The 17,312-nt window shown below is 60.0% G+C and overlaps 1 protein-coding gene across 2 annotated transcripts in view; it reads right to left on the reverse strand.

Moving 5' to 3' along the window:
- NOS3 (nitric oxide synthase 3) overlaps window positions 1-16,192 on the reverse strand; it is a 54,312-nt gene extending 38,120 nt beyond the window's left edge. Inside the window, exons 1-7 of one of the 2 annotated variants that reach the window (XM_053260362.1) lie at window positions 15,201-16,160; window positions 9,753-9,929; window positions 7,555-7,657; window positions 6,874-7,034; window positions 2,104-2,266; window positions 399-490; window positions 45-186 (exon numbers count right to left, since the gene is read on the reverse strand). In XM_053260362.1, coding sequence (XP_053116337.1) covers window positions 45-186; window positions 399-490; window positions 2,104-2,266; window positions 6,874-7,034; window positions 7,555-7,657; window positions 9,753-9,856 — 765 coding nt within the window. In that variant the 5' untranslated portion in view covers window positions 9,857-9,929; window positions 15,201-16,160. Of the gene's footprint in view, window positions 1-44; window positions 187-398; window positions 491-2,103; window positions 2,267-6,873; window positions 7,035-7,554; window positions 7,658-9,752; window positions 9,930-15,200 lie in introns of both variants that reach the window. The other variant, XM_053260363.1, reaches the window with a different exon arrangement.
- Between the last annotated feature and the right edge of the window lie 1,120 nt (window positions 16,193-17,312).

The following is a 17,312-nucleotide window of genomic DNA, read 5'->3' on the forward strand; positions in this document are numbered from 1 at the left end:
GGGTGGGAAGGGGGGCTTGTCTCAGTGGGGCTGCTGCTTCTCACCTCGGTGATCTCCACATTGGCCGGGTCCCCCAGAATCGTCCCGTCTGGCTGCCGATACCCAGCGTAGCGGATCAGCTGGGCGTTCCAGATGCGGAAATCTCCCCGCCCTGCGGCTCTCTGTGGGAAGATGGTGATGACCGACCTAATGGAAGAGGAGGAGGAGGAGGAGCAAGAGGGTCTGCTGTGCTGGCCTCTTGAGGTCCGAGGTGTCTGATAAGTGCCACCGGAGGGGGGCCCCCCCCACCCACTCCAGCCATTGCACGGAGTGCCCTGCGGAAGCCCCCCTGCTGATCCCAGCTGTGAGTAGCAGCAGAGCGGAAGGGCTGGCAAGAGGCAGGCCAGGGCGCTACTCACCGAAGGTTGCCACGGTTGGTGGCGTAATTGATGTGGGTGCACAGAGAGGTGAACATCTCCTGGGCACTCGTGCAGTCTCGGGCATCAAACACCTGCCGGGGGGGGGGGGAAGAGGGCAGTCAGCAGCCCACAGCCAGGCCAAAAGCCTCCTGCTGCTGCTGCTGGGAGGGGCCCCACGCCAGCCTCCTGGCCCCACCACTGCCCCTCCCACTAAGCTGCTCCAGAGGCGAGGAGGCTGGCCGGAGGGAAGAGGGAAGGGGAGGCTGGCTGGAGACGGGGACAGACCCCTGCCCACGGCCAAGAGCCCCGAGAGGGTGCGGCGGTGCAGAGAAGACAGAAAGGCCAGATGGGTCACAATAACGTGCAAACACTGGGGGCTCTGCTGCCGGATGATGGCGAGGTGCTCAACTGCAGCACATACTCCACCCATGAATGAGACATCCACCCAACGTTCAAAGACGTCACACAATATTCTTAGCGCCGTCTGCTGGCAATCTGCGAATAAACCGGTTGCTGGGGAAATATATTCCATTTGAAAACAGAAGCTGTTTGTCTCCATCTTGTTTGTTTGTTATTTCTCCATGTAAACTGCTTTGGAAAGGTCTGCTGAAAAGCAGTATATAAATATTTGTTAGCGTTGTCGTTTGCCTACTTTTGGTCTAGATGACGTTGTGCGCTTTCTCACAACGCATTAGCATTTATCAAGGGACGGGTCGCCCAGCTTCCTTCCTCCACAGGCCATTTATGAGAATCCTTGATGAAAACTGCATCTTTTCTTTTGAGGCTTTAAAAATCATGTAGTGTTCGTCATGGATTTCCTGCAAATGGCCAGCAGGTGGCACTACCTACTGGCGCATGAAGGAAGCCAGATGACCAGCCCATCGATACTTGAAGGAAAGGGCACTCTGTCATCTGGACAGAAAGTGAAGGTCAAGTGTGCTGTTGAGTCAGTGTTGCCTCCTGGCGCCCACAGAGCCCGGTGGTTGTCTTTGGTAGAATACAGGAGGGGTTGACCATGGCCTCCTCCCACGCAGTATGTGATGATGCCCTTCAGAATCTTCCGATGTCGCTGCTGCCCAATAGAGGTGTTTCCCATAATCTGTACAGCCGATAGTCTGGGAAACATACCTGTGGGGATTCGAACCAGCAGCCTCTGGCTGGGTAGGCAAGTCATTTCCCGCTGCACCATTCGGTGGCTCAGACAGTGAGTACATAAACACAAACTTCTTCTGTTTTCAAATGAAATGACCCTGTTCCAAATTGCGGGGGGGGGGGGACACAACGACCCAGTCCATTCACTGATTGCCAGAGATTGGTAGCCGATGTTGCCAGAACTATTACGCGGCACCCTTGCACACTGTGTGGATTTCTTGTCTGCTCTGCTAGGATCCTTTGTGCTGACGCCGGGAGGGGTCACTGCGTGGAGATGGCCCTTTGCAGCTCTCCCCAGAAGGACGTTTGAACTGGCTGCTGGGCATCAGTGTGGAATTGCTGCCCTGCCCCGATAGGGAGAAGACCAAGCAGCTGCATCGCCACCTCCCTCCATCCTAGGCCTGCCCTGCAATGGCCCACAGTGTCGGCTTTGGCCTGATTTGAGTGGAATCTTGGTAGTTCCAAGCCAGCAACTCTGCTGCTGTGGCCTGCCAGAGCCCCAGGAGAGGGCGAAGAGCTCGGCGGGGGGAGCCTCGGCCACTCCACTACGCACCTGCAGCTTGTTCCACTGAATCCGGCCCAGGCAGCGAGCTGCGTTGCGCCAGGCGTGCTTCGCTCCGAAGACCAGCTCTGTCTCCAGCAGCTGGTAGGTGCCGGTGGCCGCAATCTCCTGCTCCACCTCCTGGAGGCGCTGCAGGTGGGCCGGAGAGTCAGAGCTGGGGGAGAGATCACTTGGTCAGGCCCAACAGCCAGCCCAGCCCAGCCCAGCCCTGCTGCAGGTACCCCGTCCACCCCCAGCAGGATGGCCCTCCGTCCTGGCCTGGGCGGCATCCCCCCTCCCACGCCGCAGGCTTCAGCCCTGCCCGGCCCACTGGCTTCTCTGCTTGCCTCCCCCCCCACCATGCCCTGCTTTCCATGTGCAGCACACAGCTCAGGACCCCTGCGGAGTCTGTGGCAGCGCTGCTGGCCTGTGTCAAGGGAGCCTGGCTGGATCAGGCCAAGCCAAGCCAGCCAGCACCCCTGCAGGAATCCCAGGGGCCAGCAGTCACGACCCGCAGCCAGCCCCCTGGACCCACTCCCCAGGGGGCCTCCAGTGAGGAGAAGGAGGGGGGGCCGGACTCCAGACCAGAGTGCAGCTCAGAGCACCCAGGTGTGCGCACAGAGCCCTCCAAGACCCCCCCCAGCCCCCCGCCCCCCGTGCAAGGCCAGAAGTCGCGGATGCCGAAGGGCCACGAAGTGAGACAGAGCTGCTGCCACTGACCAAGACGCCAGCCTGAGCAGGCAGACTCCTCCCAGCCCCCTGCCTGGAGTCTCGCCCCGGGGCTGGAGGCACCTTCCTCCGCCCCAGAGTCTGCTCCAGGTCCTGGTTGGAGCCACAGCTCACCAGGAGCGCTTCCTGGCTCTGCCTCCTCTGGCGCCCAGCCCCCACAGCTGCAGCCTCAGCCTGGCCCTCAGCCCTCAGCTGGTGGTCTCCGGTGGCCTGCCTGGCTTCTGCCCGGCCACCGAGTCGGTGTGGCTGCAGCTTGGCTGGCTCTGCTCCCCAGCATTCTCTTGGCTGGCTCTTTGCTCTCCTGTGCTGCCCGCAAGCTGGCCATCCGTCCGGTAGAGCTGCACGGTTAATGGCCAGCCGGCAGCCAGCACAGGAGAAAAGGAAGCTGGCCAAGCTCTGGAGGCTGGGAAGCAGAGGGAGCCGGGCCTCCTCCGACGGGCACAGGACACACCCCGCTCAGCAGGAGGAGCTGCTGCCACCCGCCCGTGTGAACACACACACCCCGATCATGGTATGGACCACACAGGGACCAGAATAGGCCAGCGGCTGGCTGTCCAGTAGTGCTGCTTGCGGGTCCAAAGCTCACCGGGGCAGGGGGGGAGGCAGGGGCCATGTCTCTGGAGAAGGGCCACGCCTCAGCGGGTGCTCTGCATGCAGGAGGAGGTGCTACGTTCCGGCCCCAGCAGGCCAGGGAAAGGCCGCTGCTGCGGAGCCCCTGCCACAGGGCGGGCCCCGGGGTCTGCCCCCCGTGGATGCTCCCCTGCCCCTCCTTTCAAAGCCAGGGCTGGGGGGGGGCTGGGGGAGGGCCGAGAGGCAGAGGCGGGTGCTGCGAGCCAGAGCCCTGCGCTGGCCTCAAGGTGGGCGCCTGGCTACAGGGCTCTGCTTGCCTCCCCCCCCCGCCCTTTGCAGGATCACGACTCTGGGAGTTGCCGGAAGCCCGTTTTCGCAAGAGGGGAGGGGGCGGAGAGGGCCGTGCATGACCTCAGAGGGACAGGAAGAAACAGCTCCGAGAGGAAAAGGCCCTCTGATAAGATGATGCGCGGGGCGCCTGGAGGGAACCGAGGCGCTGCTGCTGCTCCCGGCCAGGGAGAGGTGGCCCTGCTGGGAGGGGGACAGGATGGCTGCCCCAGGTGGGACACCCCCATGGGAGAGAGACCCTGGTGCAGGCCGAACCCCCCCCCTTTGCCTGTTGCACACACACAGTGGGGCTTCCTCAGGCAGGGCAGGGCAGGGCAGAGCACTGGGGCCAGGGGGGCCTGTGGGTGTTGCCTGGCCAAAAAGGTGCCCAGCTGGGACAGGCAGGGCTGGGAGGGCGGGCTGCATTCCGGCTCCCCCTGCCCCACTGCCCTCCGCGTCTCTGCCTGGTCTGGTGCCAAGCCGGCGCTGCCTTCCCTTGCCAGCCAGGCTGCCATCTGATCTGCCCCCCTTGGAGAGTGAGGCGCTTCCAGCTGGGCTGCTGAGCCCGCCGGGCGTTCACGGGAGAAGGGCCACAGCTGCACTTGCTGGCCCAGGCCCCAATCCACCTTGGGCCAGCCCTGCTCCCTGCTAGTTCAGCAGAGCCCCGCGGCTCCAAGCAGGAGACTGACTACCTGTGAGTAAAAGGACCGAGATGTGCAGCTTTGCGCCTTGCCTGCAGGGCGGGCCCGGGGAGGGAATCCAAGCCTGTGGGCGGCCATAGATAGCATCAAGAAGCACGTTTGTAATTCTAACGGAGGAGCCGGAGCTCCGGAGCAGGGCCCGTGGTGCAGCGAGGCCTCGGGCTGAGGGGTGGAAGCATCCCCGCCTCGCTCTAGCCGGGGCCAGGAATCCCTGACTCACTTCTGCTCCAGGCGGGGACAGGCCTCCTGCAGAAATGGCAAGCCGGCTATCTCGGCCGCACAGAGGTGGGTGGGGTGCCCCGTGACAAACCAGTGCCCCCGCTGTGAGAGCAGGAGGTGGATGAAAGACCAGGGAGGAACGCCTTGGTCCTGCGGCAGGTGGGGGCTGTGCACGCTCAGAGCCCCCCACCCCCCACTCAGAGGGAACAGGCTCTCTGGGGTCCGGATTGCCCAGCGGGGCCTGGATGCCTCTCTAAAAAAGGCCACGATGATCGACGGGCCATCTGCTTCCCCCAAAGGGCCACACATTCCAACGCTTTCACCAAATACTCTGGGCGGGAGTGGGGGGTGCTGTGGCACACATGAAGTGGGAGTTCCATCCTCTGGAAGGGGAGTCTGGGTTACATAGGGACATAGGAAGCTGCCATAGACGGAGCAGAGGCGTATCTAGGGAAAAGAGCGCCTAGGGCAAGCACTGAAATGGCGCCCCCTCTCCAAACATCTCAAAGGATATGCAGAGTAAACTGTGTCACTGCTTGGAATATATTCTAGTCTTTCAGAAAGACAGTTAAAATGAGAGAAAGAGAGCAAGAAACTCCCAGTGGGCCTTAATACTAAGGATTTCACACCGATTCAAAGACAAACTCACCATTAATAGCCACATTATTAAGACATCACATTTAACTCACTTATCACAAGAAGCAAAGTAAGAGCAAATGAATATAATCCTAGCTCTTAAGCTTCAGCTCAGTATTCACAAGCCCTGATTCTCTGTACATAGTGCCAAACTAAATATGTGTACAGTGACTTATATTATATTAAATTTTATTTTAAAAAATTTAACGTAGCCCCTTTGGGGCACTTCCAATGGGCCATGGGGGGGGGGGCTGCAAAAGTTACCCCTCCCTCTGCTGGCCTCTAGGGCCTCACAGGGACCATTTGAGCACGTGCAGTGGCCATTTTAAAAAATAATTGTTTTTTTTTTTAAAAATGGCTGCTGAAAATAAAATGGCCACTGCACATGCTCAAATGGCCACTGCACATGCTCAAATGGCCTCTGCAAGGCCTGGCATGGCCTAGGACCTCACAGAGGCCATTTGAGCATGCACGGTGGCCATATTGTTTATGGTGACCATTTTTAGAAAAATTAAGAAATTGCACCCCCTTCAAGTGGCGCCCGGGACACGTGCCCTGCCTGCCCCACCCTAGATATGCCCTGATACCGAGTCAGACGCTTGGTCCATTTAGCTCAGTACTGTCTACACAGACTGGCAGCGGCTTCTCCAAGGTTGCAGGCAGAAATCTCTCTCAGCCTTATCTTGGAGATGCTGCCAGGGAGGGAACTTGGAACCTTCTGCTCTTCCCAGAGTGGTGACTCCATCATCTGACTGAGGGGAATCTCTTACAGGGCTCACACATCAAGTCTCCCATTCATATGCATCCAGGGTGGACCCTGCTTAGCTTAGGGGACAAGTCATACTTGCTACCACAAGACCAGCTCCCCTCTCCCTGTGTGGCTGCTTCCTCACAGTGGCTCTTGAGTGCTATGGAGGCCGGGTTCATTTCCCCCGTGGAAGTAGAAAGGGGGTCCCCCATGGCTCTTAGTACGGCACTTCATGATGCAGCTCCACCGTAACCAGCAGTGCCCAGGGTGGCCATGGCCAAGATCCTTCCGCACCGTCTCCTCACAAGTGTCGCTCCCACTCAGCAACGTGACATCACCCTTTCCCCTCACGCTCCCTGCTTGCAACTTCCTTGCAGAAGGGAGGGCTCTAGTTACTAATTTCCTCCGATTTCTCTCACTGCGGGGGACAGGAACTGAGTAATTAAAGCTCTTTGTCAGCGGACTCCTCCCTGCCGCACCAACGGAGAGGGGAAGAAGCTGCAGGCGGGCAGCTCCCAACTAAAGGCACAGGAGCCCCGAGCAGGCTTTGCTGGCCCACGCTGGACAGGCTGCTGCTGCTGCTGCTGCCACCACTATCACAGCAGCAGCAGCAGCATTTCCAGGGTGTGTGCGGGGGGGGGGGCTGGGGCGGCAGGGAGAGCGACAAGTCAGGACTGAGATGGAAGACTCGGGGACAAGACCAAACTCCCTGGAAGGCCCCCCCATCACCTGGAGTCCACGGGGGGGGGAGTGGGGAGGCCCTGTGGGGAAGGGGGCCTCGGAGGCACCTTGGGCTGGAGTGGTGATGGAGCCAGGGGAGGGGAGGGGGGCAAGGGCCTGCCCAACACTCACCGTCTGATGGAGCTGTAGTACTGGCAGATGAAGGCCCTGGCCTGGGGCAGCAGCGGCAGCAGCTTGTCCGAGGCGGGCAGGGCGTCCCCTGCAGCCCCACGGACCATCTGCTTGGGGAACATGACGGAGCCCAGGCAGCGCCTCTCACGGCACGGGACGTCCTGCAGGCAGGCAGGGAGAGGGAGGGAGGGAGGGAGGGAGGGAGGCTCAGTGCGGGCAGGGCAGCTGCAGGGCACCCCACCAAGGCCCTCCCCGCCTGCCCCGCGGGCACACTGCGCCTTCCTGAGAGTGGCCAGGCCACAGCCCAGCAGGGCTCTCTTGCAGGGGGGCCTGGAGGCCAGGGCGGAGGGCTTGCTCCTGCTGCAGCTGCCCATGTGAGCAGCTTCCTTGCGCTGCTCAGCCCGGAGGACTCCTGGCCACTGCAAAGCCCCCGGGAGTGGCGACCCAGCCAAGGGCACCACCTTGGGCGGTGGCGGCAGCAGCAGCAGCAGCAGCAGGGCTGAGCCTGGCACTGCTTTGCTCGCCAGCCACCGGGACTGAAGCGGCCCCTCCTGCACGCTGGGTAGGGGTGCAGCCTGCCCTCCCCACTTGCCAGGAGGGTCCCGCTGTCTGCCAGCTCAGCGGAGAGGAATCAGGCAGAAGCCCCCCAAGGCCCCCCCCAACTCCCTCCCCCCCCCTCACCTGCATGGCTTGGGCGCTGAGTGTGTCGTACAGGATGGTGCCCGTCTGCCAGTTCTTGATGCGGGAGTATTTGGGGGGGTCAATGGGGCAGGCAGCTGCAGGGCTAGAGAGGAAGCAACAGACAGGTCAGCCCCGGAGGCTGGGAAGGCTCCCCAAGGCTGCCCCTGCCCTAAAGCCCCACCCCAGGAGGGAGAAGCCCGGGGGCTCAGGAAAGCAAGCATGGCAGCCAGCAGGGATGGTTCCCTTTGCTTTGTCAGCTCTGCGCGGGTTTGCATTTCAATGGGAGACAACGTGTGTGTGTGTGTGTGTGTGTGTACAAGCGCGCCCAGATACTCCCCTGAGGTGGGGGATGGGGCTGCTCTGGGAAGAGCAGAAGGCTCCAAGTCCCCTCCCTGGCAACATCTCCAGATAGGGCTGAGAGATTCCTGCCTGCAACCTTGGAGAAGCTGCTGCCAGTCTGGGAAGACAGTACTGAACTAGATGGACCAAGGGTCTGACTCAGTATGTGGCAGCTTCCTCAGTTCCTGTGAAGAAGAGCTCCACAGGCGAGTGGCCAGAGAGGGAGCCCAGAGTCGGCTCAGGGGCCGAGAGAGAGCGAAGGGAGGTGGCAGGCAGGCAGAGAGCCAGAGAGGAGGCCGAGAGAGATCGGGGTGGACTGGAAAGGGGTCAGCAGTCTAGAGTTGGGACCCCACAGAAGCCACGAGGAGGGAGGAAGCAGCCACTCAGAGGACAAAGCCAGGGAGGAAGGGGCCCTTGCCGCCAAATGGGGCAGCAAAAGCCGTGAAAGGCGGGAACAAGCTGCCTTGCAAAGCGTCCCTTCTGCCTGCTCTGGGTCCAGGGGGACCCCTTCTCCCCCCAGCCCCTGGAGGGCCACACAGGACCCTGAGCCAGGCAGGCGGCAGGCGCTGGAGAAGAATCCCAGTGCAGCGGGAAGGAAGGGGGAGCCTCCGGCCGGTCAGCAGGGCAAGTGGCCAAGGAAGAGCAATGCGGAGACCCATCCAGGCATCTTGGGCTCAGTCGCCAGCTCCAAGGGGAGAAACGTAGGTTCCCAGCAGCACAGGAGGAGGGCGGGCCTGGAGCTGAGCAGGGAGCCAGAAGTCCGGGCCCCGGGCCCCAAAGCAGTGGCTCAAAGGTGGGGATGGGCAGCGGGGGGAGGATTTGTTATGCGGTCACAGGGGAAGCAGCTCTGCAAGTGCCTGGTCCAAGGAGCCGAGGGCTCTGTGCCCCCCCCATTGCCTCCCTGGCAGGGCAAGGGTCCTGGGCAAAAGCCGGGGGGGGGCACAGGGAGGTCTGGGCGGGGCACTAAGCTCCAGCCAGGCTTTCGGGGGGGGGCTTGGGCATCATCCCATGGCAATCCAGCAGCACAGGAGGCTCCCAAAGGGCATCTAGTCTAGTCCCTTTCTGAAGGCAAGGCTGCAACGCCTGCTATCCAGGGAGGTGGTCGGCAGGAGCGAGGAAACTTGCTGAGTGGGGGGGGGAGGAAGCCCCTCTCACTGATTCTCCCAGCAACCTTGTGAGGTAGGTTGGGCTAACATGGGCTAACTGCTCCCAAATGGAAGAAATAAACAACATCAGACGCAAGCAGGCGGGTGTGTGTGTGTGTGTGTGTGTGTGTGTGTGTGTGTGTGTGTGTGTGTGTGTGTGTGCACGCGCACATTCACAGAGCAAACTGGCTCAGCCTGCCCGCCCGCTGGTTGCCTCTGGCCACCGCATGCAGGAGAGGTTCCTCCTCACTCAGATCCAGAGAGATCAGGCCAGGCTGGAAGCTGCACAACCCCCCAGCCAGCAAAAGGTAGCCCCTTTGCAGCTGAAAGGCCAGCAGAGAACCCTCAGGGTGCCCCCCCTGCCCCGTGGCATTTTGGAGAGTCGGGACGGACACCTTCTGGTCTAGAGACTCCAGACTCAACATGTGCTTCTTGTGAGGCGGGGGGGGGGTCCCTCTGCCTGTCCGGCTTGTGCTTCTGGGAGAGCAGCCTCCAGGTGCCTTGTGTGGGGTGGCCAACTACTTGGGGGTGTGGGGAGGGGTTCACCAGCAGCTATGGACAGAAGCCCAAACTTAGTTCTGTCGCGCGCCCCCCCCCCCAAGAAAAGAAATCCCCTCTCTGGACTTGGTCCTCCAGCTGTCTCAGCCGGTCAGTCCACCGGGCTGCTGACCCCCCCCCCCCCAACACACACAGAGACCCCTGTATTGCTCCTACCTGCTCTTGCTGCTGGGGGCACCTTCGTCTGGGCTCGAAGCCCGATGCCAGGAGCAGAGATTGCGGCCACGAGGATGGGGAAGGGCCCCCTGGAGGTTGCCCATGGCTGGCCGCTGGCTCCTGTGTCTGCCTCAGAGCTAGTCTGCCGTGCCAGGAATCCTTTTCCTTCCTGCCTGCCTGGAAGGAGAAAAGAGACGCGCATCCCCCAGCGCACAATTGGGACTGGCCACCGGATGAGCTGGGGGGCGTAGCAGCAGCAGCAGCAGCAGCAGCAGGGCCTGCTCGGGGTGGCCTGCTCGCATCCCCAGCCCAGCCCAGCCCAGCCCAGCCCCCCTCCGGATCGGAGCCCTGCCAAGGGGACCCACTTGGCCGCGCGGGGCTCTTGCGCACTCGCTTGCCATGGGGCAGAGGGCAGGCAGATCGCATCCTGCCAGGCAGCCTGGGGCGCTCGTGGAGATGCAGTTTTCAGAATCAAAGGGAAGTGGCGGGGGGGGCACCTTTTGGAGGGAGCGGAAGAGGCAGAGAGGGGGACGTGGTGGTGGAAACCTTGGCGGCAGGAATTGCCTTGAGGCTCAGCCCCCGGCAGGGCAGGGCTGTGCTGGGCTCCGGCTCCACAGTCCAGCTCAGGGGACCCCTGAGGAGATGACTGGGCTACAAGGTCCAAGCAGTGTGGAGACCCAACGGGGGTACGGCCAGGGGGCCTCCTTCTTCTGGACTCTGGCCCAGGCCCGTAGCCAGCCTAAAGGTCGGGGGGGGGTGACCAGAAAAGCGGGGGTGGTCCAGATTATGTGCCTTCTAGAAACCATTTGCTGCCTGGGGCACTTGTGCTGAAGGAAGCGAAGGAGTGAAAAAAAGACAACAGAAGTGGCAATTTTCTAAATCAGTCTTTAATAGATTCAATAAAAAAATATGCATAGTTAAAACAGGAAGCGCTTCCTTAGAAGAGTAAGTGGGTTTCCACTTGCAACTGGCGTACACTTCTTGTTTATAACACAGACAAATCCACATCGTTTACTGTGGATCCTGATTGTTCTGTCGTGAGCAGCACCCAGACCCAGGAACTAGCACCAGGGATGCCCAGGAGAGGGCTGTGGACCCCCCTTTCCTGCTGCCTTGGTGCCCTGCAACTTGACTGCAGTGAGTGGCATATTGCCTCTGAATGAAGCATGAAAACATTCTTGAGCAAATGTGCCCATTTCACATATTGGAAATACAGAGGCCAAGGTAACGGACAGTCAGAGCACAAGGAAACCATGGCTCTGAATCTCACGCACATCAAGGCAGTCAGAAAGAATTCATGGCAGAGAGAACAGTAACTAACTATTTCTTCTTCTTTTTTGTACCAGGCTTTTCAACACCACATTCCCAAAGCAGTTTAAAGAGGAGAGACATGAAAATCAAAGGGACAAAAACAGAAAGGGAGGCATACTGAGGTTCACATCTCTCGTCTGAATTGGCGCCACCATGGTGCCCTCACGGGGTTGCAGAGTCCGGAGGGGGCCCCTTTGCCTGCCTCCCACCTCCATCTCTGTGGGCCAATAACACGAACGAGCTCCAAGCCACAGCAGGATGCAAAGGAGGGTGGCAGGTGGACTTCTTTCTTGCTGGCCAGTCGAACCCAGTGAGTGCAGAGAGGCCCTTTGGACTTGCTGCAAAGAGGAAGCAGGCTCCCTCCAACACGCTCCGACTGCCCTTTGATCCAGTTCTCGTGATCAGACTTGTGAACCTCCCCACCCTTCTGCCACAGGCCCAGGGGGGGGGAGGTGTTCCCAGGGGCCAGAGCCAAACCTGGGAAAGGCCTTTATCGCTTTGCAATCTCAGCCCCACCTGGCAGGTAGAAGCAGGCCAAGATCCCGGGCGCCAGCCCCACGTCAGAAAAAGGAACCCTCTCCGGCAGAGCTTTTCAGAAGCAACGTTCGGGACTGCCTAGCAGTCCCGGCTGCCCCACACGCGCAGGGCACCCCTGTGCATTCCAGGGGTCTGCTGACCTCGAGGGGCCCCGTCCTCCAGCACAGCTCCTCAGGGCTGGACACCCACAGATACAGGGAGGAGGGCGATAAGCACCCAGGCCCCCCCCCAACTCAGCTCCAGATGTGCTCTCAGGGCCACAAGCTGGCTTGCAGTGGGGCTGATGGAGCTGCCTGCCTGTGAGCCTCCGGGGGCGACCGGGAAGCCCATCCCAGGGGGCTTGAGACAGACCCCCCCCACTCCTGAAGTTGAACCCCCGGCCTTCTACTGCAGCAGGCATCCCCAAACTGTGGCCCTCCAGATGTTGCTCAACTACAATTCCCATCACCCCCAGCTATTGTGGCTGGGATGATGGGAATGGTCGTTCAGCAACATCTGGAGGGCCACAGTTTGGGGATGGCTGTCCTACAGGCTTTGGGGAGAAGTGGGGCTGATAAAGGGGGAGCCAGGGCGGGTGGGCAGGAGTCCGGCTTCAGCAACGCAGGACTCTGGCGTGTGGCGTTTCCAGCCTCCTCGCCACCCCCCTCCTCCGCCCCCTTCACCTTGGCGGGGCCTGTTGTTCCCAGAGAGTGTTGGAGACGGGAAACCCCACCTTGCCTTGCTGCGCCCATTTCCTTCCTCAGCCTTGGGAGGAACCACATGAAGCGCGGCGGCCGCCGAGCGAGCGAGCGAGCGAGGGAGCCCTGTGCAGCCACGGAAGTGATGGGGAGGCACTGAGGGGGAGGCCAGGGGGCTTGGCGGCCCCAGGGGGTGGGGTGGCCAGGCCAGGGAAAGGGGCGCCACACACCCCTCCCCCTGGCCTGGCCCCCGCAGCCGGCAGCTGGCCTGAGGGCACATCTCGAGCCCACCCCAGGCAGGCAGGGCCCAGACCAGCTTGCCGCCTGCCTGGGCTCCTGAGCCACTGGGCAGAGGGAGGGCGGCCCATTTCCCCACGCCGCTGGCACACACTGGGTTGTGCCCGTTCCGGGTTGGTAGAAAACCCACTTCCCTGCAGGGGGAAAGACCGTCTCGTTGCTGCCCCATTGCTGCCCGGCTACTCCCGAACCCCAGGCCCTGCCGGGATATCGGCCAGAGCTACGGCCTCTACTCAGCCTGCTCCAGGCATGGCAGAAGACTGAGATAACCCGGGCTGGCTCTCAGCAAAGGGCGGGGGCGGTGTGTCCAGAGGCGCTTTTAAAAATTTTTTATTTTTATTTTTAAAAAATTATGTCCTGCTGCACTCTTCCTCCAAGGAGCCCAGAGCGGTGTACTACATACTTAAGTTTCTCCTCACAACAACCCTGTGAAGCAGGTTAGGCTGAGAGAGAAGTGACTGGCCCAGAGTCACCCAGCAAGGATCAAAAGGCTGAATGGGGATTTGAACTCGGGTCTCCCCAGTCCTAGCCCACCACTCTAACCACTACACCACACAGGGCCTCCACAGCCCCTGGGGCCCCCCCAATCCTCTTTAGCCTGTCCTGGGTGGTGTAGTTGCCCGGCAGAGCATAAGGATGCTTTGTTTGCGGGGGGGGGCTCCAGAGGCCTTGAGGTCCCGGGCCCCCAATCACCTCCAGGTGTGTCAGTGCAGAGATGTGGGGTTAGGAGCTAGACGGGCCACGGCCGAGCTGCAGGCAGCTTCCTAGGAGCTGATGCCCACCATCGATCCCTTCGTTAAAACTGGGCATCTGAGGAGGAGGTTTTGCCTCTGGACTGACAGGGGACCAAACCTGCTGCTAATAACTTTCCTGATGTATTGCAAATTTGGAAGAAAAGAAAAAACCCCAGTTGAAATGATTGCATTGGGGAGCCATGGCATGTTGAGAAAGAGACAGGCCTGTGGTCTCCCCCGGGGCAAACGTCTGCATTTCCTAGGTCCCTATATTGCTCCGCGGCCTCTGCTTTTCCAAAGGGTGGGAAGATCCAGGGATTTGCAGCACACTTTGGGTTCTGGTTTCCCTTGGAAGGAGGGATCGTGGGAGGCACAGGATGTCTGGGTGCTCTTTGGTTGATTAACAAAAGCGTACAGTTTCAGAACTGGACGGAGGCAGCAAAGCAGTCCCAGAGAAGTCAGCAACAGGTGACACCAGAGCGCGAAACTCTGCCTCCCAAGAGGCATCCCAACTCCTGCTGCCAGCCCCCCAGTCTCTCTCTGGCCCCAATCCGCCCATCTTGCTGTCTGGAAGCGGCCTGCAGCTTCTTTCTCTGGCCTCCAGGAGAGGGGGGCTTAGAGGAAGGAGGGAGGGGCCAGTCATCTCACCCCTCGCCCGCCCGGTCCCAGCTCCTGCCCGGGCACTGCCTTTGGGCACATGACTCAGACCAGAAGGGAAACTCCCAACAGTCCTTTACATCCCAGACAAGTATCTAGAGGGACGGTGATCCTTCTGTTCAGATGTGTCGGCCTCTCCATCCATCCCAAAGGTATGGGGGGGGCACACAACATCTGCCACCTCTGGTTAGACTATGCCCTGTTTCTGAGATCCACTTGCCCTTTTCTGACTACTGCTAGCCACCAAGGCTGCAGGGGCGCCCCGGAATGCCCATTGGTCCTAAAGTCAGATGCTTTAGAGCCCCTGGTGGTGCAGTGGTAAAACTGCCGCCCTGTAACCCGAAGGTTACAAGTTCGATCCTGACCAGGGGCTCAAGGTTGACTCAGCCTTCCATCCTTCTGAGGTTGGTAAAATGAGTACCCAGAATGTTGGGGGCAATATGCTAAATCATTGTAAACCGCTTAGAGAGCTCTGGCTATAGAGCGGTAGATAAATGTAAGTGCTATTGCTATTGCTATTTAGGGCTCAGACCAGAAGCGGGCAGGACGAGCCCCCACCCCATGTGCTCCTGAGAAACGGTTGTCTATTATACTATACTATACTATACTATATGTTATATTATGACATCGGTATATAATATTCCTTGGGCTGCTGGCCCCAACTGAAGTGGGGGGGGGGTTGATCTTCAAAGCAGCATCAAGTGCCCAGCAGAGGCAGCACATGGAGGCCATTTTCAAGTTCCGACTGGTGAAAGAGGCAGTTGCTGGGAAAAGGAACACTCAGGAGCGGTTGAGGAACTGAACACTAAACAGACGCGCTTCTATTCAGCTCATCAGCAAAGGAGAGCTGGTCCGGTGGAAGCCAGCAGGACTGGTCCCCTTCGCTCAGCAGGGTCTGCCCTGGTTGCATTTGGATGGGAGACCACATGTGTGAGCCCTGCAAGAGATTCCCCTGAGGGGATAATGGGGCCGCTCTGGGAAGAGCATCTAGGCTCCAAGTTCCCTCCCTGGCGGCATCTCCAAGACAGCACTGAGAGGAGAGACTCCTGCCTGCAACCTTGGAGAAGCCGCTGCCAGTCTGTGCAGACAATCCTGAGCTAGATGGACCAAGGGTCTGACTCAGTATAGGGCAGCTTCCTATGTTCCTAAAGGCAGGAGTGGCCACGCACACGCACACACAGCAAACCAACCAACCAACCAACCAACCACAAACTAACAGAGAAACTCAAACTTACCGGCAGGCTGCAAATCCTCCAAGCCAGGGAGCTTCTTCCAGCCCCTCCTCCCTACCTGTAACTGCCGTTGTGGTCTTATTGGCTGGAACAGCTGCTACTCCAGCAGTTCCAGCCAGTCTGATTCCTAGGGAGGGGCTGGAAGAAGCTCCTTGGTGTGGATGGAGGATTTGCCGGCTGCTGGGAAGCTTGAGTTGCCCGGTGAGCTTGTTGGTTTGGTGTGCGTGTGTGTGTGTGGGGGTGCAAGTTCTGGCTTCCTCTCCCTCGAGTTCCCCTTCCTGCCCCTCTTTCTCCCCGCCCCTCTTTTCCTGCTTTCTCCCTTTTGCCCTTGCATTCTCCTTTCTCCCCCCTTTCTGTCTCGTGCTGCCCCCCCTGCTTTTCTGCCTGTCCCTACTTTCCTCTTGGTTGGGGGGCTTCGATAAATACCTGAGCCCACCAGCATGGAGGGGGGGCTCCTTCCTCTGGGCTCTCCTCCCCCCCCCCCCCGCCGCCCAAGTGCACACTAGTTGCTGCTGATTCCTACTAGAAAACAATCCCCCTCATGTGCTTGTTCTTGGGTCAAAAAGCCTTGCGTGGAGAATGAAGGCACTGCTGACACATTTGTGCATCCACCACCACCAAACATTCAAGGTCTCCTGAGGCCGGGTGAGGCGGCTGCTTCAAGCAGCTGATGGGTGCAGGTGGCCAACTGGCCTCCGGCCACCTCCCCTGGCCTGTGCGCACCAGGCCCACTGTGCCCTCTCAGGCATGTGCGCACATGCGCGCCCGCTCACAAGTTTTTGGGTGTCTGCTCAGTTCATTGTAGATCCCGCTCAGGCTGAATCAGGAAGGCCCCGCTCTGAACGCACAGGATGAGCGTGCACCCTGCCTTGATGCTGCCACCCAGAACAGAACTCATCCCGCACAGAGACGGAAAAAATGAGAGGGCCCTCTGACCAGGCCCCTTCGCCCTGCCCTGGCTGTGCCTCACCCAAAGGGGCAGAGAGCAAGGCAACGGGGCACCTGGAAGAGCCCCTCGGCTCCTTCCTCCTGGCGCTGGGCACTGCGGTCTGCCTTTCCAAGAGGCAGGGGGTGGGGGCTGAGGAGCAACAGGGTGGGGGCTCATTGGCACAGGGCTGGGGTGCAAGGAGATGGGGTGATTCCTGGGGGTGCCCTTGGTAGAGGGGAGGGGAGCTGGTCTGATGGCCATGAGCATGAACTGTCCCCTTTGCTAAGCTGGGTCTGTCCTGGTTGCATACAAAGGGGAGATTAGAAGTGTGAGCACTGGAAGAGATCCCCCCCCCCCTTAGGGGATGGAGCCGCTCTGGGAAGAGCATCTAGGTTCCAAGTTCCCTCCCTGGCAGCATCTCCAAGATAGGGCTGAGAGAGACTCCTGCCTGCAACCTTGGAGAAGCCGCTGCCAGTCTGTGAAGGCAATACAGAGCTAGATAGACCAAGGGTCTGACTCAGTATGTGGCAGCTTCCTATGTTCCTATGCCCTCAGGAGCACTGTTCCCTCTCAGGAGGAGTGTGCACGGGCACATGCCCACAAGCTTTTGGAAGTCCGCTCAGTTCACTGTAGATCCCGCTCAGGTTGAATCAGGAAGGCCCCACCCTGAAGACACATGGTGAGCACACACTGCCTTGATCCTGCCGCCCAGAACAGAACTCATTCCACACAGAGATGGGAAAACTGAGAGGGCCCACTGCTTAGGAGATGGGGCTGGAGTGGCTCCCTGGAAGAGCATCGGCCTGCTGGCCTGCAGAAGGTCCCCAGGTCAATTCCTGGTGGCATTTCCAAGTAGGGCTGGGAGTCAGAGACTCCTGCTTGCAACCTTGGAGGGCTTCTGCCAGCCAGTGTAGCCAATCCTGAAGTAGGTGGGCCAAGGGTCTGACTCAGTAGAAGGCAGCTTCCTAGGTTCCTATGGGCACTTCACAGTGCCCAAGACTGCTGAGCAGAACTGCCCTTCTGCCTTTGGCTGGAAGACCCCAAGAACGTAGGGCCATCGGAAGCTGCCATGGACCAAGTCAGACCTTTGGTCCATCTCGCTCAGTATTGTCTACCCAGACTGGCAGCAGCCTCTCTCTCAGCCTTGTCTTGGAGATGCTGCCAGGGAGGGAACTGGGAACCTTCTG

The sequence above is a fragment of the Hemicordylus capensis genome, chromosome 6 (assembly GCF_027244095.1).
Source record: "Hemicordylus capensis ecotype Gifberg chromosome 6, rHemCap1.1.pri, whole genome shotgun sequence".
In the NCBI taxonomy this organism is placed as follows: domain Eukaryota; kingdom Metazoa; phylum Chordata; class Lepidosauria; order Squamata; family Cordylidae; genus Hemicordylus; species Hemicordylus capensis.